We start from the raw sequence: 26,954 nt of genomic DNA on the forward strand, positions 1-26,954 counted from the left end.
TTTTGGAGCACAATATGTTGCCTTTTTTCCAGGGAACCCCCATGCATATTTCAACAAGATAATTCACCACATTCTGCACATGCACAGATACAGGTACTGCCTGCTGTCCCGATCTGTCTCCAGTAGAGGATGTGTGGCGCGTTTTAAAGTGCAAAATGCGATAACGAAGACCCCATATTGTTGCCCACCTTAAAACTTGTTTGCAGAAGCAATGGGACAAAATTACATCTGAAACACTTGATCACTTGGTGTCCTTAGTTACTAAATGTCTTTTTAGTGTTGTGAAAAGGAATAGCAACATTACAAAGTGGTAAATGCTTTACTGTTCCAACTTTTTTTAAAATGTGTTGCAAGAGCCAAAATTGGAATACCTGTTTAATTTCAAACCCTTTTAAATCACGAGGAACACATTAAATAATGTTTGTTGGATTTTCTGCAATGAAATACAAGTCAAAGTAAATTTAAAAATGTTTTTCACACTGTCCCAACCTTTTCTGTTTTGGCTTTGCGAATCAAAATACTGAAATAAAGGTCTCAGCAACATTTGGTGATGCAGACTTTAAACATTATTCATGCTTACTTTAAATATGTTTGAATAAGAAAATAATAGTATTGTTTTCCTTCAAGAAAGTATCTTTCTGAACAGCTGCTTGATGATTGTAATAAATTTGTCATCAGGTGTGCCTCACTTAATAACGGCAGATATGGTAAAAGAAGGAGCTGCAGTTATTGATGTCGGCATAAACCGCATGCAGGATCCAGTCACTGGTAAATCTCGTCTTGTCGGAGATGTGGATTTTGAAGGTAAACAAGACATGATTGCTTTATTGTTCTCATAGCATTTGAAGACATTTTTAAAATTGTGTAAATACTATTATTCATGTTTAGCATTTTTCCTTTTAAATATTTATTTTGTTTCCCTCAATTTTAACTTGAATTTTTCAGTTTTAGCTTAAGCTCTTGAGTTAAAGCTTACTAGCATGAACGTTTTCTTCTGGTTGAACAAAATGGGGAGCTTAAAGCTTTAAAAAGGATGCAAAACACCATGAAAATGGGCTGTAGAACTTGTGCACTATTTTACAAGTCAGCTGAAGCCACATAGCTTTGTGTTAGGGCAACAAACCATAATTTATGTCACCATTGAAATTGCTTTAGACTTCTAGTATTGTTATTTCTATTACTGGGATAAAAGTATACAGTTTGGATATGGGATACCTAACCAGTTTGGGATGACCAATAATTGTTAAAATACATTTGTTAATGAATTATATTATTACAAAGTTCAAAGTCATGGGAAGTAGGAGGTGGGAGGTGTAAAAAGATAAATGTAACTTAAATCAACAAAATAAAAGTATGTGACAGGCCCTTATGGATGTCTTCCTCATAAACATAAATAAAACAGCAGTGTAAATATCTCAGGCTTGGTCCTCTTTTCATCTACCACTTTCGCAGCTCCTTCTTTTATCCTTTTGGAGTTCCTCTGTGTCACTCATTAACTTGTGCTCCACTGCCCTCATTCTCTCCCACGGCTTTTGGCCCTCGTACCACTCATCATAAATACCCCCATTGCCCCTAGTTAGACCCTTGAGAATCCTCCTACAGCCATTGCAGTAGTCTGGAGACTCGACATCTATGGACTCTTTCAGTTTCTTGAGTCTTGTCTGCCTCTGTTCAATTTGGTGTTTCTGCTTCTAGCTATATTTGATAGACAGCAGAAGGTCATGGCATTCTGTCCATGACAGTGACCTCTCTGTACCTTTCTAGACTGCAGTTGCCCCTTCATGACCTAGCAGACAGATCTTTGAATTGTTCCTCCTTTCCGCGGAGCTAATGAAACTGAAAATGAAGGAGAAACCAGGAAATTATGAATCTAAACAATAATTCATTGAAATTAACAAAATATTAAAGAGGTTTTGTTAAACATTTCTGTAATAAAATATTTTTTTGGTTCTTAATTTATCCCCAGGATAATATTGATTTATCCCACAGAATTGTGCAATTGTCCAGTGAATTTAGGTTAAGAACTGATTAATTCCATTTTATAAATGTGATCCAGGACAACAAAAATAAGTGTCAGGTTTTTTTTAACATTAATTAACATTTATGCATCACATGTTTGTTAGGATAAGACAATATTTGGCTGACTCAATATTTTTGACCCAAGATCTTTTGACAACAATTTGACATTCTGGAATCTGAGTGTTCAAAAAAATCTAAATAAAGATAATATCACCTTTAAAGGTGTCCTAATGAAGTTATTAGCAATGTACAGGTATGGTCCTAATCAAAAATGAGTTTTGATATATACTCACTGGACTTTTTATCAGATGCACCTGTCAAACTGCCCGTTAAAGCAAATTTCAAGGCATTTGTAGACATGATCAAGACAATCTGCTGCAATTCATACTTATCATCAGAATGAGAGAAAAGGTGATTTAATATGCCAGACAGGCTGGTCTGAGTATTCCGAAACTGCTGATCTACTGAAATTTTCACACACAACCATCTCTAAGGTTTACAGAGAATGGTCCAAAAAAAAGAAAATATCCAGTGAACGGCAGTTCTGTGGGCACAAATGCCTTGTTGATGTCAGAGGAGAATCGCCACACTGGTTCGAGCTGGTAGAAAGGCAACAGTAACTCAAATAACCTCAACTGAGGTATGCAGAAGAGCATCTCTGAACGCACAACACTTTCAACCTTGAGGCGGATGGGCTATAGCAGCAGAAGACCACACCAGGTGCCACTCCTGTCAGCTAAGAACAGCAAACTCAGGCACACTTTGGGCTCATTAATACCAACTGAGCATCGTGTCAGCGCCACAGTGTACCCATCCTCTGATGCCTTCTTCTAGCAGGAGAACGCGCCATGTCATAAAGCGAGAATCATCTCAGACTGGTTTCTTGAACATGACATTGAGTTTACTGTACTCAAATGGCCTTCACAGTCACCAGACCTCAATCAAATATAGCACCTTTGAAATGTGGTAGAACGAGAGATTTGGATCATGGATGTGCAACCGACAAATCCGCAGCAACTGTGTGATGCTGTCATGTCAATATATGCTGTCATGACCAAAATATAGAGTTATATATATATATATATATATATATATATATATATACACATACATACATACATACATACACACAGTTTACAAAATACCTTTATTACTTCACAGATTTTTTTTTGTGTAAAAAAAGAAAAATCTATCATTTTCATTCATACCTTGTTTGAACATTGTTTTTGGTCCAGGGTCACAAATTATAATTTAAAATAAATTTTGTGAACAATCACATATCTGATCTGAGTTAAAATGTTGTCAAGATTTTCAGTAAAAGATGATTTGTGATTTGGTTTGTTCCTCACACAAGGCTGTCTTTAGAAGAGGGAGAGAGAAAGACACAATGTACTTAAAATAAATGAATGTCATTAATTTTTGAATGATTTATACATTTAAAATGAAATGTAATTCTGCACGTGCGTCAGTCAATCTATCTGATAATCATTTCTCAATCACAGGCTCTTGTATAGAGCTTGTTGTGCATTCCTTGGCTACAGTAACCAGATGTCACTTAGCAACAAGATTGATGGTTTATTCTCTCAGAAGTATAAAAGAAATACTTGGCTTAAGGAGAGTGTTATTTAAGACTTGTTTTTTGTCTCTGCTCAGCTGTGAAGGAGAAAGCTGGATTCATCACTCCCGTGCCTGGAGGAGTCGGACCAATGACCATCGCCATGGTAATGAAAAACACAGTCACTGCTGCCAAAAATGCCCCAACATACTGAAGCACAAAACCTGCTATTAAACTGGAAAAGATGCAAGCACTTGACGAAGTCTGGATACTTTAATTGGGATTATTTGTTCGTTTCCTGATTATAAATGCAAGCCTCTGCAAGCTTCCCCTACAACTTCCTTTCCCTGCCCATCAGCAAGCTGTAACAGGCTCTCTACCTTTTGTTGGCATGGCCACCATGCACATCCATGACAGGAATTACACCCTAATTCTTTCCTAACTTTTTCTTACTAGTTCTCTCCTTAAAAATTAGATTGATTCTAAGAAGTTGCTGCATATTGAACAGTGTTAGGTTAAGAAAATAAGGTGGGTCTTGCTGTATAAGGGTAGTGTTTCCTTCCTTACAATGCCTCATTGAAGTCGGAAGTCTTGCATCATTTTTTACTGGAGAGTTTCGGTGGGACTTGACAGGTGGCTTCATGGCAGAGTAATAGCTGGTTCTCAGGTGTCTGACAAAAGAATCTGTGGACACTAATGCAAAATATTAAAGGACATTATGCTTTTCTCAGGAAATTATTTTGATCCTCTGGTGCTGCTCATATGTTATTTTTTTAATTGAATATTGTTATTATTATTTCATTTAAATGAATGTACTGTAATTTTATTCAGCAATGTTTTTTGTATGTGTATTTAAATTATAGTTATGTCATATTTTTCAACTATAAATCTGATATGAAAAGGGTGTTTTCAGAATCTGCCTAACATCGAAACTGCAAGAGAATCAAAAGAAAAGAAAAATGTTAAAGGGGTAGTTCACCCACCCACTCACTCAGAAAAAAGTATTACTCACTATTTATTCACCCTCAAGTTGTTCCAAAGCTTTATAAGTTTCTTTATTCTATTGAACATTCAAACCCGAAAACCTGTTACCATTGACCTCAATACGAAACCAATACGATGGAAGTCAATGGTTCCCAGCTTTCTTGTATTCAAAAGAAGAGAGGAAGTCAAACAGGTTTGGAACAATTGAAGGGTGAGAAAATAATGACTTTTAATGTTGGTTGAATTATCCCCTTGTTTCAAATAGACTTTCAGTAAGATTTTTTTTGTGTAGTGCTAAACATTTCCATGTGTTAAAATTATTTTTACGTTTTAAGTTCTCGCCAAGGATTGTTTGGGCGAGTGCCGAAAATTTTACCAAGCTGCTTTTCCACTATCGTGCCATGTGAGGAACATTCAGGTATGGCTCCAGTTGTTTCCTTGTGAGCCTGGAACGTTGTGACATAATTACAAACCGCTCTCGGCTCGGAATTCTAGGCATGGTAAGACAACTGTGCTGAAACACGCTTGGCTGGTAGAGCGCATGATGTTGCCACTCTTTTGCCCGACTGCCTGTTTCTCCCTACCGCACTATTTATTTATTTGTTTGTGTGTTTGGTATTGGTATTAAATGAAGTAAATATCAGAAGACAGAAGTCTTTAACACTTAAATATTCGATCATCATCCATATCATTTGTTTACATTACACAAGGCAACATCCGACGCATTTGTATTACATTCCATAGAGTTCCATTATCTGCACGAGAGTGTAAGTGTAAGTGCTTCTGCGTTGACTGAGCCAATTTGACATGAAATGGAAAGGTTAAGCTAACAGATCTCTTCGGCCCAATAGTGGAAAAACAAAACAAAAATGTAACATTTTTGCACCAGAGTTTTAAAAGTTTAAATTCTTTACAACAAAATGGCAAAAAACACAACAATGCTGCTGTATTTAATATTTATTTACTATTTATTTTATTTATTATTTTATCTACTATGTAACCACATCAATGCTTATTATGCAGATATGTGTATATACACACAAACTGTTTTTTGTGTATATGTGTATGTATATTATTTTTATTGCCTCGAAGCACAAAGTTTTGTTTATCTGTGTGATTTATGGTCTTCATCAAACACTTTTATTTGCATTTTTGGGTCCTTTATATCCAAACTTCCAATAATTACAATAAAAAACATTAAGTTAAAAATACTTGATTCTTTTTTTTTTTTTTTTTTTTTTTACAAATTTCATAAAGTGGATATTTATTTGCCCTGAAACAGACTGTGAAAGAAACATCTTTAAAAACAAAACGAAAACAAAAACTTCCAAGCACAGGTTTTTATACTGTTTTATGAATGAGGAACAGATCAGTAATGTAAGTCATTGTTCAATGAATACCATCTCCTTTATATATCTCAAAGCTCATGAATGGCAATAAAAAAATCCATGATGTTTGGATCATTGATTTCAAAGCCAATGTAACACATCTTAAAGTGTAAATGTCTGCAAATGCAAATTTCAGAGATCAAATTGAGCACTTTTTTTAGTCGTTTTTTTGGTCACTGATCCCTTTTGTTGTGTGAAAAAGATCAGCTCGGATATTTCATATTCAGATATTCAGAATTTTCATTTTCGGAGGCTCGGCTAGAACATAATCTATTCCTTTTATAGCTTTTGTTTTCTTGCAGTATCACATTAAAGAATATTTGAAAGAGATTTGATTCTTATCAAAGTTAAATGGTTTTAAATTTTAGTTGTGTACTATGAGAAGCTTTACTCATTGAAAGTTTACTCACTCTCATGTCCAAACCTGTTTGACTTTCATCTCCAACATAAAAGACGAGATTTTGTCAAATGTCTGTCTTTTTTTGTTTTGATTTGACATCTTTTTGTCCAGATAGTGGAAGCCAGTAAACAAAACGGTTTTGCCACCTGCATGGTTTTAAATATCTTTTTACATGTTCCACAGAAAATGATAATGTCTAGAGCAACATGAGGGGGAGTAAATGATGAAAAAAATGTTATCTCTTGGGTCCAAAATGTAAACAATACAAAAAATAATCGTTATTGATGATGTATTTAACGTTACAATGATGGATAAAGCTTCTTCTCATTGTGGATTTATTAATTTTATTTATTTATTTATTTTTAAAATTTTATTTAGTTTAGTTTTATGGTAACACTTTACAATAAGGTTCATTAGTTAATGCATTTACTAACATGAACTAATCATGAACAACACATGTACAGCATTTATTAATCATAATTGAACATTTACTAATGCATTATCAACATCCAAGTCCGTGCTTGTTAACATTAGTTAATGCACCATGAGTTAACATGAACTAACAATGAACTACTGTATTTTCATTCGTTAACTAACATGAACAAATACCGTAGTAAATGTACTGTTCATTGTTAATTCATGTTAGTAAGTGCATTAATTAACATTAACTAATGAACCCTATTGTAAAGTGTGACCAGTTTTATTTTATTTAGAATTATTATTATTTGAATTGATTTATTATTGTGTTTATTTTGTTTACTTTTTTGATTAATTTCCATGATTATTTAATTTATTCACTCACTTTTTTTTTTATTTGTTGTTTTTTGTATATTTATACATGCATTCATTCATACATACATGCCTACATGCTTACATCACCTATCCATCACTAACCACTAAATGGGATGTCAGATTCCCAGTTTCGGTCTAATGTTACGTAGACAACAGAAACAGGGTTTTTTGGTAACATTTTGGGCCTTTTGTTATGTGACAGGACATGAGCATTAAAACAAATGTAAACATTAAGACAAATGTAATCATGAAAAATAATTCTTTTTTATGTTAAACTGAGTCTTAAGAGTCTACTTTTGCAGCTACAGGCAAATACTTTGGTCACTGAAGAAAAGAAAATCGTGGAGTGGGCAGAAACACGTCTGTGCTTGTTACTTGCGTCTGGATCAGGAAGTGATGCGGGACATTATACAGGTATGGCTAAAAAAGACTGGATTCATTGGAGTTCCTGTTAAAAATGATTGGCCACAATTGGTGACGCACAAAGGTGTACAGAAGGACAGTATAAATTGTGAGGAGAAAAGCACTTTCTTCAGGAGAGCAGCAGAGTTTTAAGGAAGAATCTCAAGTCGAAACCCAACTGTTTTTGTGGCACAACATGACACAGGGTGAGTCAGAATGATTTTCATAACATTAGAAGCTAATAACTGCTTAGTTTTTTTTATTTAAAAGATAGAAAATATGTGTAGTAACTTGAATGTGGTTTTAATACTCCATCAGTACTGGGTTTGATGCTGGTGCTCTTCCTCTTCTCTGGACTTGGAGACGCTCAGGAGAAATCAGAGGATGTGCTTCTGAACAACACAACAGAAAACCTGCTTTATAGTCATGGTAAGTAAACACACACACACAGACACCTTACAATTCCATTCAGTAAAGCAGTACAGTGCACAGTTTAACAAGTGCTATATTTTTTGTTTATGAAAGTTAGCAAAGATGAAAAAAAAATTGCTGCAATAAATGAAATATTCATTGTTTGATCATGCAAAAAAAGTGCATTAACTTACATAATTGAGCCTTATTGTAAAGTGTTATCATTGTATCATATCATGCATCCTTTTTTATGATAGCTATCAAATACAGTATTTGATATGGACTCTAACACAGTATGTACACCCACATGAAAAAAAAAAATACTAAAATAATGTATTTAAACACTGTAGTGTTTTTGAACTAAGTACTTAAATTTGTCTCTTTTGATAATACTATAGTTGCTATGGTAACACAACAACTGTAGATATATAAGCAAATTACCTAATGATTTAGTGATTGTATAACTATAGGATATATTCATCTACAATACACTACATTGTACAAATCTAAAGCATGTCACAGTAGTAATTGCTGTTTATCAGTTTATTATAGTTGATTCTGAAGTAGGTTGTAGCATTCATTACCAAAGAGTTATGAATTCAATAATATAGACAGTATAGATCATTTAACTATAGTCTGTTTTAAAAACATAAATTGCTATATTTAGTATTTCTTCATGGGGGTAGCTATGAAAAAAAATGAAGAGACCACTTGAAGACCACAATGATAATTTGGAATGGCTTTGAGTAATTCTAAAAGTGTACTTCTGTAAAGGTCTGATGGCATTTCTTCCAAATTGGAAATAAAAATATTGTAATTTAGTGCATTTTTTTACATCTGGTTGTCAATAATTTAGAATCATAGTTGTTTCACCAAATATTGTGTTATGTAAAAATAAAGATATATGTCTGAGAATATGGCATCTTTAGCTCAAATTTTGCATCAACAAAGCTCTAAATTGCAGTCCTAAAGCTCAAAAATATTTTAAATTGAAGCTTGTTTTGTTTTCAATCTTAGTAGTTTACAGAAAAAAATAACAATTGCTACTGCAAATCATAAATCTAGAGAAACTGAGAATTTTAAAGAACAGTCCATATGAAGAGTTCAGATGCAAAACACCTCCAACTTAAAGGATTTTATTTGACTTTAATATGATTTTTAGATCTATTATTATTATTTTATGTGTTTTTAATTATTTTTAATTATTATATTTTTTTCTTGATGTCTGTAAAGTGCGTAAAGATGCAACTTTTAAAGGTGCAATATAAAAAGAAAGTTTATTAATTGTTATTATTATTATAAAAGGAGCATTTTCTCAGGCTATTGTGTATATGTTCAGTAATTTCAGTTTTATGCCAGTGAATAGGTTCTTTTTCTTCCCTTTCAAGTAAAATAAGTGAACATAACCTAAGAGGCTGAGAAGAAAAAAATACTCATTTTAGAAGATAAATTAAGATGGCACTGAGATATATTTATTAAAAACTCCTATGATGTGTTTATTTATTTTTTAAGTGTTAAACCTTTCCTAAGTGATGTTTAACAATGAAAATAAATTTTTACAGTATTGTTTTTTTTTTTTTTTCCGGAGAGTCTTATTTCTTTATGTGTGGATGGAATAAAAGCAGTTTTTACATTCAAAAAAAGTCATCAGCGTCAATACTATTAGCTCCCATTAGATTTTTTTTTTATTGGCTACAGAACAAACCACTTACAAACTAATTACTTGCCTATTTAACCTAAATTGTCTACTTAACCTAGATACTTTTTAATTTATTTAATGCTTTAAATTGTGCTTTATCACTAATTGCAGGTGTCTTGCAAAATAACTAGTAAAGTATAAAGTACTGTCATCGTGGCAAAGACAAAAGAAATGAGTTATTCAAACTATTATGTTCAAAATTAGTTGGAAAAAATTCTCCCTATTAAGCAGCACTTGGCAAATATAAATAAAATACATAAAGATTAAAAACTACATAAGAATTTAAACTTCAAAATATTAAACCCTTGTTTTAAAAAAAGTGTCTAAAAAATGTGTCATTTAATCTTTATCCACATTTTTGTAGATTATAAAATGAGCAAACATGTAATTTAGATTTTGTTTTTCCCCCCATGTGCATGGTGTTAAGAATGCAGGCTCTTTGGCGTGTGGACACAAGTCTGAATACCTTTCAGTTAAGCTCAGTCCTTCATGCGTATGCTGTCAAACTCTAACTATGTGTTTGTCTATCAATAGAAATTGAAGAGGAACCTCTTGTGCTGGCTGCTCAGAGGCCTTGCGGTTCAGAACATGAAGGATTCTGTGTCAATGGTGTGTGTTCGTTTTCTACTGAACTGGACACCCCCATCTGCAGGTGAGAACGGACACCAAAAAAGCCCAGTTTGATCTTCATGACCTCCTGATTATCTTGTTCATGTTTGTTTGATTAGCAAACTAGGAAATCATGAAGCTTAGGTTGTGGCTTCAATGTGTATAAAGCCTTCTGGATATTTGCAAAATAGGACGATCCCTAGGATGCTCCACCCAAGTTTCTAGTTTCAGTTGACATGAATTTACAATGTTAAAAAAGGGTCACACTTTTTTTTGATGATCCGTTTGTTGAATTTAAGCTACATTGCATCTAAATACTGTATCAACTAATTCTCATTAGATTATTAGTAGACCTAGGTTGGGGTTAGGTTTGGGGTTAGTGTAAGTTGACATTTTGTACTTGACTTTGACTTTGTACTTGCAAAATTTCTTATAGTCAGTTAAATGTCTGTTGAAGGAGCATCAACAGATATTAAACAGACAGTCTACTAATACTCAAATGGACCATCAAAATAAAGTTAACAAAAAACGTACAAAAATGCTACTGCAAATACATTTTACAATGCTACAGATATACCACTTAAAATGACACATTCAGTTTACTAGCAACAGGTACTGTAAAATACTACAGCAGTTGATTTTATTTCAGCCAGTTTATAAAAAATTAATAACACTAAGTCTAGAGATCATGGATTACTTTCACTAAGCATGTACACACACACACACACACACACACACACACAAACACACCCACCCACACACACACACACACACACACACACACACACACACACACACATTTCCCTAAAATTGTTGTCATGAACAAATCTTGATTCGGCAAAAAAAAGTTTTTGTGTTAAAATGTATTCAAAATGTATGATAAACCAAAGGCCAGAACAAATGTAAGAACTAAAACCATGCATATGAAATAAAAGTGCCCTAAGTGGCCTTGTTAATGCATGATCGATGTTTATTTTTAACAATATTAATTATGTATAATATATAATTTATATAAGGTTTTCTTTAATATGCAGTATATTATACAATACATTACATCACAGTGGAAGAGTATGAAAATATTTAGTTAAATAAATGTTCGGCCATCATTTGATATGCTCACGCAATTTTCTTTTTAGGTTTTCTAAACATCTGCTCATGTTTCTGTATAGGTAGCAAACATTAATCAATTAATTAATTCATTCATTTTCTTTTCGGCTTAGTCCCTTTATTAAACTGGGATCACCACAGCGTAATGAAGCGCCAACTTATCCAGCATATGTCTTACGCAGCGGATGCCCTTCTAGCTGCAACATCACTGAGAAACACCCGTACACTCTCATTCACACACATAAACTATGGATAATTTAGCCTACACAATTCACCACGTCTTTGGACTTGTGGTGGAAACCAGAGGAAACCCACGCGAACATGCCAACTCCACACAGAAATGCCAACTAGTCCAGCTGAGGCTTGAACCAGACACCTTCTTGCCTTGAGGCAATCATGCTACCCACTGCGCCACCGTGACGCACTAATTAGCAAACATATCCTGATTTTTCTTTTTTTATTTCTCTACGATGTCAAATATATATATGATTTATAAATCATGCCACCATACGTTTATAATTAATATTAACTTATTAAACAAAGTTAATCATGTTTTAACTTATGAGTTATAAGTTAACATTACGAGTTAAGCAAGCTTTAGGGTATATGCCTTGGTATGCAGAAGGACTTTTAATTTTGCAGTAACCTGGTTCAGTTGCTTCCAGTGAACTGTATGCAGTTACAAAATCTGCTCATTTATGGTCTGTTTCCTTTAAAAATCAATGATCTCGACTGTCTGATTGATATGTTATATAAAGTGAGTCTCAGATTTACATTTTCTTTGCAAACTCATCAGTATGTTTGAAGTTAATATTTCAAGTTGTCCGGTTGTTATAAATGCAGAAATTTATAAAAATCTTCAAGCAAAAAGTCAATGAACATGAGAGGGGAAAAAAGTACACTGTAAAAAAAAAAAGTTCCACTTTCACTGCTGAAAGTCCAAACACTGAAGAGCAAATCAATCGATGTGCAGCTCCACAAGTCCCAAACAAAGCCAGTGGTGAGGAGCAAAACTTTACCAATTGACAAAAGTAAAGGAAAAAAAAACCTCGAGAGAAACCAGGCTCAGTTGGGCACAACCATTTCAGGTTACAGATTTATTAAATGCACACTTGGCATTTCTTGTGATATCTTGAGGGCAGCATTTCTTAGATTTTACTTTATTTTTTATTAGACATGCTCCTGTGCTAACAAAACATGCAATTATTACTGAACGAAGCCCAACAATTCCAGTCTACAAGCTATGTACTGTACTGTATGTCATTATCTGTAATGGTTGAACATCTACATTTGAAGACCATCCTGACAAAACGTTTTCCACTTGTATCCTCAGATGTAATGAAAAGTACAGTGGCGTGCGCTGTGAACACATCATCATGGACACGAGAAGTTTGTCTAGTCCCGAAGAAGTCATCGGAATCAGCTGTGGTGTAGTTTTGTTTTTAGGAATGCTCACTGTACTTCTCTTCTTTTGCTTAAAGAAAAGGTAAAACCCAGACGTTAAGCTAAAAATGCTTTATTTATTGATTATTTATATGTTTTGTGCATTGTTTTTCAATTATTTACTCTTTAAAAATCTTTCAATTCAATTTAGTGCAATGGTTATGAAAGTATTCATTGTATTGATAACTGAATATTTTCTGGTTTATGTTTCAACAGGTGTCAGAAGTCACCACCGCCCTACAAGAACTGTGGCTCTGAGCATTCGGTTTAAATTATTTCATTAAACATAAAGCTATTAAATAAAGTACTTACACGATCAAGACGACTCCACAAGTGAGACGTATCGCCCTCTAGAGGACAGGTCGAGAATTACAAAGCCACTGTTTGTGCCTCTATATTTTCCCACACATTCATGTAAAAATTTATCAACCACAGTAGATTTTACATTACTTTTACATCAATTAAACCTGTTGTTCTGCTTTTAGTGGTGAATATACTAAACAATGAGACTGTAAAGTTTAAACACACACACATTGTTCATACCTTGCATTATTTTAAATGGTTTTGAACTATTATTCAGATTTATTTTTATCCATAATTAAATGTCATCTGCTGCCTGTTTAATGAATGTATTGTGTAAGTTAACAGATATTTATTGTTTAGCTGTAATTATATTATAATTCTATATATAATATGTAAACTGTGCTATAATGTATTTCTATCTGATATTTATTTATTGGCAGATTTGTATAAAAGTTCAATAAAAATTCATTTGAATAATGAGAAAACAGTGTAGATGATTTTGTTTGAAATTCACTGTATTAACATGTATCCTTGTTATTTGCATTAATGTAGAGAGATACCCAAACTACACAAGACGTGTCACTCGTATAGTTTTGAGTGGGGAAAGGTGTAATGGTCTATGGTGAATGAAGCCCCGCCTTCCAGTACAGGAGCCAATCATTGATCGGTATAGACTGATGATTCTCCGGGGGAAGGGTTAAGACCGTGAGTTTCTGAAGATTCTGTGTGATTTAAACGTTTAGAAATGAAACTTACGAGACAGCTGTTTAATTTTATTGGTGATTCCTATTATGAAATTTAATCTTATAAGCTTGGCAAGCAATTTTGGAGAATTTGTTGTTTCCCCATTCAGACAAAGTGCCTGAGCATATTGTCCGAGGGGCATTTCAAAGATGGCTGCCGAGTGAAATGGCTTGCCTTAAAAGGACTTTAAGGATACACACTCAAAGGCTCTAATGATAACAGACAGGTTTGTTTATTTATGAATTTAATGGAAGAGTCAAAATAGAGTGTTGGTGCACTAAACAGTGTTCAAACAGAAATAAGTATTTAACTTCTGTTTTCATTTAACATTGTGCACAAATAAACAAATTATCTAATTTGGTAAAAAAAAAAAACAGTCAAATGTATTAGTTTTGATTTATTTAAACATTTTTATTATTAATTTGAATTATTTTTGGAAATATTTTTAGTGCTGTTTATTGGAGAGAAAATCTTTTCAAGGTATTTTTAAACAATAGTTTTAATAACTAATTTGTTTTGTCTTGCCATGATGATAGTACTATGGAGTCAATCTAGGGCCATATATACTTGCAAAATAAAAGAAAGCTTTACAAATAAAAAAATAATGTATTGAGCAAAAAAAAAAAAAAAATGCAAATTTCTAAAAATCATAAATCGAAAATAAATTTTTGAGTAATAAAAATAAATTTTGCTAACAAAATTAAAGAATTGCAAAAGGAAAATAAGTTTTGAGAAATAAAAATGAAATTTACAAAAAAAAAAAAAAAATGCAATAAACAAGAAAAACTATATAGCAATGCTCATTTGGATTAGCTTTTTAGACAACCATGAGTTTGCGATGCTGTTTTCACTTTGCACTTCTGCGTGTTTCACTTTATGGCCCTGATTTGACAAGGGGAAAGGCTCAAACGCTTCCCTTGACTGTCAAATTAGGGCCACAAAGTGAAACATGCAGAAATGTGAAGTGCAAAGTGAAAACAGCATGGCTGACTAAAAAGCAAATGAGGCAATGCTATAAAAAATGTTTTGCAAATATAATATTATTTTTTTATGTATAATTATTTTGTATTTGCAGTTTTTTGTTTGTTTGCAAATTTCATTTTTATTTCTTAAAACTTATTTTCCCTTTGCAGTTCTTTATTTTTGTTAGCAAAATTTTTTTTTCTCAAATATTAATTGTTGCTTTACAATTTTTGGAGATTAGCTTTTATTTATATGTTTTTCCTCAATACTTTATTTTTATTAGAAACAAATTCTTTTAATTTTGTAAGTATATGTGACCCTAGATTGACTCCATACAGTGCATATTATTTTTGTAGTTAGTTTGCAAGATATTCAGCTTATAGTGCAATTCACAGGCCTAAATATGTAAGTTTGGTTAATTAAGCAAGTTTTGGATAGCAATTCTTTTGCCAATTGAAAAACATAATAATTTCGTAAGAGGGCTAATAATATTGACCCTAAAATTAAAAAAAAAAAAAAAAAAAAAAAAAAAAAAAAAAAAATATATATATATATATATATATATATATATATATATATATATATATATATATATATAACAAATGTTTTTATTCCAGTTAGACCAAAGAAATAAGACTTTCTCCAGTAAAAAAAAAATTAAAAATTAAAGGATATACCAGCCTGATCTCATGATGAAACGTAAGTATTTTACATTTTGTCAGTTTAGTGGCTAATTCGTATAAGTTCAGTTGTACGAAAATATACAATTTTTAAAAGGAGGCATGGCACCTAAACCCCTCCATCAATGGGGGATATGCAAATCGTACTAGATTATATGAATTCATCCGAATTAGCCACTAATCAAAAAGTTACAAATTGCTGGATATACTGTGAAAATGCTCTTGCTCCGTTAAACATCACAATAAGAATAGAAAAGGAAAAAAGAATAAACCTTTCACAGGAGGGCCAATCATTTTGCATTCAACTGTAGATGTTGTCAATCTGGTTCACTTGTAAGAAACTAATGGTTGTGTTTAAAAAAAACCTAGACAGAAATTAATCAATTACATTATGAAGTTGTGTTTGTAGAAGCATTCTGCATTTCAGTAAGCCGTCTGTCTGTCCAGTTAAGCATTCAGAAAACTTTCTGATGCTCTAGAGGTGTGTGAAGTATTCCCAGTGGCCCTTGCATCTGTAAAACAAGATCGTTACAATAAAACTTACAATACAATATACATCAAATATCTACAGTACAATACGTTCAACTTACTCCTTCCTCGTCTCATAAGTGTGTTAATAACATCTGTGAGAGTCGTTCTGTTGGAGGTACTGCTGTAGAAATTGGATCCAGAGCTCGAAGTCTGTAACAGAAAAGACAGCAATTGGTTTTTGCATCATAAGTTTTTGCATCAAAAATATGTATTACATAGGGATAAATAGGTGTTTACACGGGTGCCATGTGAACCAGTGACTCTACGGATTCTCAGTCTTGTTTTAAGTGTCTCCCGAACCTGTGGGGAATGAAAACACAAATATCTCAGGCACCAAATACATAGAATGTAACGCCAAGTAAAGCAGGGAACTCAGATCTAACCTTCTTTTCCATCAGCGTTCCAAGAACCAATATGAAGAAGCCCTGAAATTAGACAACAGGTCATACCAGTTCATACCAGTTTCTTTATTGTTGATAAATAGTTTTTTTTTTTTTTAAATGAGATGTAAAATGCCGCAGTGTATTGGTCAATAATGATTCATTAGTTAATGCATTTACTAACATGAACTATTAATGAAGAATACATGCAGAGCATTTCTTGATCTTTGTTTAACACACTAATGCATTATTAAAATCCAAATTCATCTTTGTTAAGATTAGTTAATAAGCTTCGAGTTAACATGAACTAACAATTAACAACTTTATCTCTATTAACTAACATTAACAAAGATGAATAAATACTGCAATACATGCAATGTTCATGCTAGTAAATACATGAACTAACGTGAACTAATACAACCTTATTGTAAAGTGCTACTGGAATATTATACTATGTTCAGGACAATTTCAGCTCAATCAGTAGCATTTATGGTATAACGTTGATTTCTATAAAGTCATAATGAAATGGATCTTCTGGACAGATCTTCTGTACTGTGTGGATTGTATTAAGTTTAATGGATTACTGGGTAAAAAAGGGGTGGAGGAGGAAGAAGTCAATGCAAGCATGTGGTTGAGTTAGACATTTGCCACTGTTCATTAATTTACAAAATCATGGTAATGAATATGCCCATTACTGATATCATGGGCACTTAAAAATACCCTTTATTATTTTAGCATTTAGAATGCTTTTTAAGAATATTCAGATTGCATTTGCAGTGAAGTTCGTATTTGTGCCAAATGCTTGGAGACTTAATTGGTCAGCTTAATAGTTTAAACATTAACATTTTCACATGTACAGTGCTCAGCATATATAAGTACAGCCCTCACAAATCTATCTTAGAATTCATGTTTTTAATAGGAACCTGTTAATATTATATTTGTGCATATACATGAGAATAGTCTGTACTAAAGCCAAATCTGGAGCTTGTCTTACAAAATAGCTTACGATAATGGTCCAAAAACTATTACAGCCAAATGTATATGTTATAGAAAAAATAAATACAAATTTAAAAAAAGAGGAAAAATCAAGAGAAGCAAAAAAATGGAACAATTTTGTTGAAATTTTGTAGGTTGTAATTTTTTTTGCAATTTCTCAAAATGTTTGGTGACTAAAATATTATTTTAATAGATATATCTGTTTAATAAATCTGTTTTGTTTAAATATACCACAATACATTGCCTATATTCATTTTTAAATGAATATTAAAAATTGCTTAAAAAAATGTCATTTTCAAAATAGGATGTACACCATTATGCTGAGCACTGTATATACGTTATCAATAAGGCTTCAATAGTTACATTGTTTAATTTTGCTAAACTCGTGATGAAAATAACAAATATTTCAAGCAGAAGACATTTTTTTTTTTGCCATTTCTGCATATAATTGGGGGAAAAAATAGTCTTGCAGATTTATGCATTTTGATTTTGGGAGAATAGAAGCTGACAAAACATTAATAACACTTATCTTTTATTTAAGATTATGATGATGCAAATCCAATTAGAAGCACTTGTTTGGTGAACTAAGCTACAATACATCAACTTAAAGAAAATATTACTTTACAAATTGTATTTCACATGCAGTTGAAGTCAGAATTATTAGCCCCCTTTGATTTATTTATTTTTTTAAAAATCCCAAAATGATGTTTAATAGAGCAAGGACATTTTCACAGTATGTCTGATAATATTTTTTTCATCTGGAGACAGTCTTATTTTGTTTTCTTTTTCGGCTAGAGTAAAAGCAGTTTATATATATATATAAAAAAAAAAACCTTTAGGGTAAAACTTTTTAGCCCCTATAAGCTACATATTTTTTTCAATAGTCTACAGAACAAACCATCATTATACAATAACTTGCCTCATTACCCTAACCTGCCTAGTTATCCTAATTAACCTAGTTAAGCCTTTAAATGTCACTTTAAGCTGTATAGAAGTGTCTTAAAAAATATCTAGTCAAATATAATTTACTGTCATCATGACAAAGATAAAATAAATCAGTTATTAGAAATGAGTTATTGAAACTATTATGTTTAGAAATGTGTTGAAAAAGTCTTCTCTCCGTTAAACAGAAATTGGAGAAAAAAATAAACATGGGGGCCAATAATTCTGACTTCATCTTTAAGTCATCTAAACATTTGCAAATTTTTTCAATAATATTACTAAAAATATTATATTTAATATAGACTGGACAAATGTATGGGGCAAATATACATTTTGGTTATTATACCTGTTAAAGTAATCTTTTTAGCAGCTTAGGTCAATATCGTGCTAATACTGAATACCCAGCCTGATCTCACGAGAAAACGTAAGTATTTTACGTTTTGCCAGTTTAGTGGCTAATTCGTACGAATTCGTACGAGTTCAGTCGTACGAAATGGTACGATTTTAAATAGGAGGCGTGGCACCTGACCCCACCCCTAACCCCAACCGTCATTGGGGGATAAGCAAATCGTACTAAATTGTACGAATTAGATCGTACGAATTCATACGAATTAGCCACTAAATGAAAAAGTTACGAATTGCCGTGAGATTGTGTTGGAATACCATGATAAATGCTTTAGCAATTAATCGACACAAGAAAATTTGACACTGTCAAAAGCTTAGATCGATTATATAGAATATTCCAGCAATAAGCATAAAAGTAAAGCACAAAAAAGTACATCTTAAGCTCGGCTCACTCTCATGAAGCACTGCAAATTACTTAAAAGAGTCCTATACTCTAAAAACACTTAAATATGTAAATATACTGTATTTTGTAGTAAACATATAAATACCACCAGCAATCAGCATACATTAATAGTTTTACATTTTTCTGACTTTGATTTTAATCATACTTTTTTTTCATTTTGCTGTTCGTATCAACAATGATAACTACATAAAGCTCTGGGCATCCTGAGTTGGAATCTCAGTTAGATTTTGGGTTGGGGTCGTAACTAAAATCTACTTTTTAAATAACTAAATAGTCTTCGAAGACAATATAAATTGCAGTACTACTCTACAGGCAATCAAGATTAAAATGAAATTGGGGAAAAGCTTGTTACGTTCCCTTTTTCATTCACAGATTGAGGTTAAAAAAAATTGTGGCAATCAACTGACGAGAAAACATGGGTTTACCAATTGAACCAAGAGTATTCCTTCAAAAAAGTCAATGTTGAACATTGAAATATAACTTTTATACATATACCTGCAAAGAGTTGAAGATTGCAAACAAGTAGTGGATGGCCAAAGCTTTAGGGTCAATCATGATACCCAAACCGAGACCCCATGTAATCCCGAAGAGAGGTGTCAAAATGGCCACACATCTGAGAATGACTACCAAGACGTTCTTTTCGTCCCTGTTGCTTTCTCCCACTCCACTCCTGACCATTTTCACCACAACTATCACCACAACAATAATGTTGACAACAACAATGACCAGAGCCGGCAGGACGAAAGCCAGAAGAGCTCTGGATTGATCCCAATTCAGCCAGCATGCTCCATTCTGTGTGACATATCTGTTATTCCCAGCGGTGGAGGCAACAGTAATAACCGCGATGAGGAGAGGTGCACCGTAGCCCACACTGAAAGCAGATACCATCATGATGGTTTTGGAAATGGTAGAGAAGACCATTGTGGTGCGGTAGAGGAGCAGAACTGAAGAGACCATCATCCAGAAGAAGAGGGCCAGGTAGAAGAAGTGGGTGAAGAATACCGCAGCACTACAAGACTTCATGAAATCCTGTCCGGGATTAACAACTGCAGCGCCGATAATGAAGCAAATGTCAGCGATCAGTAGAGAAAGGGCAATGTTGACTAAGGATACATGCCGAATGTGTGATGTAGCGTTTCTGGTTACACCCTTCCAGGTGATCATTTCGATGATCAGGCAAACTACCAAACTGGCCATCGAAATGGTGACACCAACATACGTGATAACAGACAACGCAAGATCTTCAGGAACGTAAGGGGACATCAGAATTGAGAATGAAGTGGTGTGATTGCATTGACAAGTATCAGTGCCGTTTACCACCGTAGGATAGCATCCTGTCGAGTCCCATCCCCCACTGCCATTAAAAAGGTTAAATTGCCAGAAAACACATTGGAGGTTCCCTAAAACGACTGTTTCATTATTACGAGTGGTGGAATTGCTGAGTTTTTCAAAGGTCAGCTGTATGTTGTTAAGCGTCACACTAGTGTTCACCACCACAATGAGTCCATTGATGACGTTTTCAGTCTCGTTCAGTGTATCGGTGCGATTTCTTGCAGGCATGATGTTGCCCAGGGAGGAAAAGGCCACTGCTGTGATTGTGACATTTTTTTGAGTGGCTGTTAGATCTGGGATGTATATCGTAGCCGTTGAGTTGAGCTTTAATTCTTCTCTAAAGTCTTGGGTTGATGTTGTAACCTTTTTGAACAGGAAGGAATTGGAAGGACTTATTATGTTGAAGTCGGTGTCTGATGTTGCTTTTAGAACACTTTCAATGGAGTTCAGGAGTTGAGAGCTGTTGCCTTGGCTTGCGTCCGCTTGATTTAGCTGTGTCCATACAGGTACTGCGTTCACTGATGAGATTACGTCCACTATAGTGAGGAAGTTCTGTAAAATAAACAGACAATAGAAACTGTTATTAGGCATTTAGATTTCTTGGCCCTGTGCACACCTGGTATTAAGAGGCGTTTTCATCACTTTGATCACAAGTGGACAACATTAAGGTCCAATCCCAATTTTATTTTTGTACCCCTACCCTTCTCCTTGGCCCTTAAAACCGAGTGTGAAGGAGAAGGGCTTCAGAATTTATCCCTAAGATATGGGACAGCACTACAGCACCTGCACACGTCATCATATGTCATCACGATCTCTTGCTTCATATGAGATCAGACGATCACGACTGCTGTAGTTATTCCAACTGTGTTATTTTTTTAGTATTTATCTTTAGGAAATAATTGAAGGCATACATCATGTTATCATAACAATCTTATGTGGCAATAAGATCATAAATATACTGCGCATGTACACAGGGGCCATATTCATCTATATAAACCAATCAAAAACAACATTAACTTTATAGCAGACACTGTAAAAAGCCCATTCCCAGCCACTTAACTTTTCTAACAGGGTATTCGAATGTCACTGAGTGTCAGAATGTTGTGGGACTGCTATACAAGAGTTAGATTATATATATATATATATATATATATATATATATATATTTTTTATAAAAGCATGGCGATGAAACATGAACACGGTTATGAATGTATTAAAATATGTTTGTTTGTTGTAAAAATGTAATTTGTGAATCTCCTTACTTCTGGATGCAGCTATCCTGCCGTTGTGGCTGGTGTATTTCGTAGAAATAATCTTACCCCTTGGTTTCGAGTGTGGTCCTGAAAAATCTTCGTTCGAAGGGCTTTCTACCCCTTCCCCTTAGCCCTACACCTTCAAGCTAAAAAGAATTGGGACACCCCTACCCTTTACGGGAACGCGGGTAAGGGGAAGGCCTAAGGGGTAGAATTGGGCTACTGTAAGTACAGGTGTGAATAGAGTGTGAAATGTTTTGAGCTTGTCCACTTTCAGAGATAGTCGAAAACACATTTGATCAGATTGCTCTTGACGTGTGGATGCATTCGTGGTTGAACACATTTAAACAGCTGTTAATACTGCAATCTCTCTGCCTGTGAGCTCATTTATAAACAGCAGGATGTGCTCTAGAAGCATGCTGAAGAGAACGATTTAAAGGGTCACGAAACACCCAAACACATTTTTTGAGATGTTGACAGTCATATATATGTAACATGCTACTAAAAAAACTATTAAGACACATATAGTTAACTAAAAAAGTCAAAATAGATTGTTTTTGCATGATTTCAAGCAAATTTGTTCTTCTATCCATCTTTGAGTTTTCATCATTAATTCAAAAGATAGACTTGGTTTGAACTAATCAGCATGCTTTATTGTGAATGAGCCGCAACTTCATTAATATGCATGTAGCTTTGAAGCTGTGTTACATTGTTCAGATGGCAGAGAGACACCACGTTTTGTTTCCAACCGTAATTTAAACAAGTAAAGAAGAAGAACTCTTTGGAGACATGGGTCATCAGTGTTGTGTTTATAAAAAAACTGCCGCAACAAAGGTTTTGTTTTAATTTCCCCACTGTAAGAGCACATCATGTGGTCTCAAATGTGTGGATTGCAGTGGTCTTCTAACACGCGACAAAAATATGTTTGTGAGGAACATTATTTACTTGAGAGATTTTCGCATCTGAAAATGGTGAAATACGGATTAGCCGCTTCTTTTAAAAAAGATGCAGTTCCAGTTTGTGTTGGTTGTCCTGTCTCTACAGATTTGGTAAATGTGTGATCAAAATTCTTTGTTTATGATTATTCAGATGGCTAAGTTAGTATCGTAAGCAGTACTCTTTTAGTTTTTAAAGATATAGAGAGGCCAGAAGGGTGCGATCAAGGTCTGTGTGAGTCCTAATGCCCCAACAAAAGTGAAGGAGACACTAAACTGTCAGTGGGTGCCGTCTTTTGGATGAGACCTTAAACCGAGGTCCTGACTCTCTGTGGTCATTAAAAATCCCATGGCACTTCTTGTAAAGAGTAGGGGTGTAAATGCGGTATCCTGGCCAAAGTCCCTCAATTGGCCCTTACGATTATGGCCTTTCAATCATCCCCATCCACTGAATTGGCTCTATAACTGTCTCTCCACTCCACCAATAGCTGGTGTGTGGTGAGCGCACTGGCGCCTTTGTCCTGTGACTGCTGTCGCATCATCCAAGTGAATGCTGCACACTGGTGGTGGTGTGGAGAGACCCTCCTCATGACTGTGAAGCGCTTTGGGTGTATGGCCATACACAATAAATGGGCTATATAAATACACATTACATAACAATATAATATCATGGACTGAAAGATCCGCTGTAAATGCTGCTCTCTGAATGTAAACATGTCATTTGTGACAGGACAGTCAATACACACGGCTGTTTGACACTATTCTCTGCACCTACTGAGTGCATCTAAGTAACCAAGAAATACAGAGGGGCTTGCGGTTTTAAAAAATTCTATCAAAACTACACTCTTCCTGTAGTTTTTTTGCATCAAGTATCTCATTTGTCATGAAGGGCATGACTAAAAATTAATCCTGAATAAAAGTGAAAGACCCAAACTCCAATTAAAGTTGTCAAATAAAGAATGAAACACCCAAAATTATGAAAATGCCTCTTTAAAGTTCATGTTAAGTACTGTTTGATTCACTTACTGTACAGTGGACTGTTTATAAGTACTTGATTTCTTTTAGGAATAATATAATCTTCATCATTCAAATAAATGCAAAACTGTAAAAAAATAAATAAAAAAAAACTTAAATACACGCAGGTACCTGCTTATAAAAACAATTTAAGCGCGTACATGCCTATACTTGCGGATATTTTTTTTCTAATGGCAGTGAACTTTCAGATACGAGGGAGACTCGTAGACAACAAAACCAGTTGATTTCATAAACCTAAGAAAGTAAAAGAGTTGCACTTTCAATTCAGTCTGTGTGGACTTTTTTGCGTCACCAATCTAATCAGAAACAGAAAAGAAAAAAAAGGATGTTCACGTGCTGTTGTTTTAATATTTAAAAAATGTTCATAAATGAAAGACGTCCTACTTCCCTACACCAAGCTGTTATGCAGACATTTCCAAACCCCTAAACATGACGCAGCACAAACTAAAACATGATCACCAAACATTCTGCTGTTAGCTGCCAGTTAATACGGGTTTGTCAGGGGCCATATTTAAATGACAGAATGCGCTGTCAGATGCAGATTTACACTAATAACCGGGGGCATCTGAGAGTGTTCTGTAATTGGTTTGAGTGTTGTTTTTCATCTGTCTTCAATTTTACAATATTGTGTTTCAGAACATTTAGTCTCATGAATTATGATTAGAAAAACCTTGGAGCTTCAAAATATTGTGAGGTTACTACCTATTTATGATCTCCACTGTAACACAACAGCAAAACAATCATGGAAATAGCAAATTCTAACAGCGTTTAAATACAGGTGTAATGGCATATTGTTTTAACTTGCCGTTATCACGGTTTGATCCAGCGTCACACTTTGCGAGACTTGTGCAATATTGCTCAGTATTTGCACAACTGTTGAAAGAGTAGCTTGAGAGTTCACTATTTCTTCTTTATTGTCTCCAGTGGCGTTGTTTACCTTATCAACAAATGTTATTAGATTAACGGTGCTTAGAACCTATAGGGGACAAAAAAAGTTTTGAACATGTTAATGTACTGAATATCCTTCCACTTTATTTGCAGTACGGGCCCTTACATTGTACATACACTATGTTTACCTATTGAATGTGCTAGTAAACTACAGATAACTATATGGGTTAAACGCATAGTTTATATTTACTCACCCTTTCTTTTTCTTCTGTTGAACACAGATATTTTGATGAAAGCTGAAAACCCGTAACCATTGACCTCCATAGTAGGAAAAATAGATAAGTCAATGGTTACAGGTTTCCAACATTTTTCAAAATATTGTTTTTTTTTTTTTGCGTTCAATAGAATAAAGTAACTCATAAATATTTGACACAAATAAAGGGTGGGTAAATAAGGACACGTTTTTGGGTTGGTGAATGATCCACTTAAGATTACTGTAGCTCTAGAAGCAGGTTCAGGGTTAATTTTGGCAATGGTAATTACAAAGTTATTATAAGTATATATTATGCACAATCAGAACCCGACTATAAAATAAAGTTTACACTGTAGTACATTTCAGAAAAAAATGACTTTGTAATTATTTGTACAATTTTAAAATTGACAAATATGCTTGCAGAAAAGTTAAGCATTAAGTAAAAAGTTAAACAAGCATTGTAAAAAAAGGAAATGCAGTAAAACTGAAAATCAAACCGTTGATTCCTGGCTTAGAACATTAATGATACGAAGAACACAGTTGTCTGTAACAATCTGCCAAATCCCATTAGCTCCACACACTCCTACTTTGAAGCCAACTTGATTTTGGTCACAGTCTCCTTTTTTAGGTGGGTCACCAAATATTCCAAAACCAAACACAACATCTTTGCATGTGGCAGCTGTATAAAAAAACAAAAAAACAGTTTGGTCTAAAGTTATCATTGCAGTAGGCAACCAAAAATTAAAATGAAGGAGTAATGATGAGATCTTCTGTATGATATCTTGTAAATGTAAAGGACTAGTTGATTTAAAAAAATCATTTAAGTCATTATTTACTCATCTTCCACTTGCTCTGAACCGTTTTGAGTTTCTCTTTTGTGTTGAACACAAAGGAATAATAACCAGGAAGAATTAAGGCAGTTCCAAGAAGGCCAAAGGAAGTCTAACCCTGTACTAGTAAGGAGTACCTAATAAAGTGGCCGGGGAGTGTATAATGAAGAATGTTGCAAAAAGCAGCCATTTACATCCATAGTATCTTTTGTCCTTATAAACGGTTGTTTTTATCTGGATCAAAAAAATTTTAAATATCCAAATCTTGTTTCGTGTTCAAGCAAAGATAGAAATTCATGAAAGTTTAGAATCACTTAAGTGTGAATAAATGAGGAATATTTAATTGTTAGGTAACAAATCCCTTTAACTTATGTTCCAAGTAAATACTATCTTAGTAAAACAGAATTTGTACTTACGGCTGTTTGGGACTTGAGGTATTGGACTGGAAACAGACACTTCCGCAGCTCTTGAGCTATATGAGTATCTATAAAGGTCTGCGTTGGTCAGTTTGCAAATAAATATAGCTGTTTTTCCACATGAAACTTGAGGTGTGAAACTAATACAATTCTGTGAATCAGTATCTAGGAATACAAAAGAAACAAAAATGACATTGCCCTTCCAAGAATGAATTTGTACAATTACACAATTCCCCCACTGCTGATAAACACTTACTGGAGATTAGTATTTGTGTTTCCTGCATCCACTGCACTGAGTAATCAGAACTCACACAGCACTTAAGTTCCACTGACTGACCATTACATTCGTATGTTTTGTTTGAGGTCAGTTGAATAGCAGGATAGGGCTTAATATAATCAATTGTTTCCCAAAAAATATGTGGCCCTTTGTCTGTGTTAAACAAACATTCGTAACGACCTACAAAAATAAAAGAGACGTAGAATTATTTCAGTTTCAAAGATATGAGAATGGTTTAAATAGGTCATGCAATCTTCCTATACAGATTTTTTACATGCTTTCTTTTTTAAATAAAGCGTTCTACTATTTAGGTGTATTTTCCTATAATGATGCAATAGTATAAAGCGATTTTTATAGGGACAAATAACAGTTTTTGTTTGTATTTGTTGCAGCAGTTCTCATTTCTGCAAAGTCATAAAATGTATATACAGGTATATTAACAAATTTTGTCATTTCAAACATGATGTAGGGATCAGTGATAAAAATATATCACTATATATTGTGGTATTCATTGCGATAATGATATTAATGATGATATAATTCATAAGTATCCACCTAAAGACAGACATTCTTGTATCT

At 33.8% G+C, this 26,954-nt stretch overlaps 3 protein-coding genes across 13 annotated transcripts in view; 2 read left to right on the plus strand and 1 right to left on the minus strand.

Annotated features, from left to right (window-relative positions):
* The window catches only part of mthfd2l (methylenetetrahydrofolate dehydrogenase (NADP+ dependent) 2 like), an 81,843-nt gene that overhangs the window by 12,889 nt on the left and 42,000 nt on the right, over positions 1-26,954 (plus strand). For 5 of the 11 annotated variants that reach the window (XM_087262811.1, XM_087262812.1, XM_087262810.1 and 2 more), the window contains 3 exons: positions 679-804; positions 3,673-3,740; positions 7,441-7,552. In XM_087262811.1, coding sequence (XP_087118937.1) covers positions 679-804; positions 3,673-3,740; positions 7,441-7,552 — 306 coding nt within the window. 11 annotated transcript variants of the gene reach the window in all.
* Positions 7,573-13,597, plus strand: epgn (epithelial mitogen homolog (mouse)). The gene is given in 5 exon segments (NM_001386684.1): positions 7,573-7,746; positions 7,859-7,969; positions 10,185-10,302; positions 12,700-12,852; positions 13,026-13,597. Coding segments are annotated over 5 exon segments (447 nt in total). The 5' UTR covers positions 7,573-7,736; the 3' UTR covers positions 13,081-13,597.
* LOC559859 overlaps positions 15,411-26,954 on the minus strand; it is a 60,576-nt gene continuing 49,032 nt past the window's right edge. Inside the window, exons 86-94 of the mRNA XM_087264882.1 lie at positions 26,355-26,555; positions 26,099-26,263; positions 25,350-25,531; positions 24,517-24,687; positions 19,652-21,040; positions 16,414-16,455; positions 16,268-16,330; positions 16,090-16,180; positions 15,411-16,011 (exon numbers count right to left, since the gene is read on the minus strand). Of these exons, the coding sequence (XP_087121008.1) occupies positions 15,947-16,011; positions 16,090-16,180; positions 16,268-16,330; positions 16,414-16,455; positions 19,652-21,040; positions 24,517-24,687; positions 25,350-25,531; positions 26,099-26,263; positions 26,355-26,555 (2,369 nt within the window). The 3' untranslated portion in view covers positions 15,411-15,946. The remainder of the gene's footprint in view (positions 16,012-16,089; positions 16,181-16,267; positions 16,331-16,413; positions 16,456-19,651; positions 21,041-24,516; positions 24,688-25,349; positions 25,532-26,098; positions 26,264-26,354; positions 26,556-26,954) is intronic.

Source organism: Danio rerio, chromosome 8 (genome assembly GCF_052040795.2).
Source record: "Danio rerio strain M-AB ecotype USA chromosome 8, GRCz13ab, whole genome shotgun sequence".
In the NCBI taxonomy this organism is placed as follows: domain Eukaryota; kingdom Metazoa; phylum Chordata; class Actinopteri; order Cypriniformes; family Danionidae; genus Danio; species Danio rerio.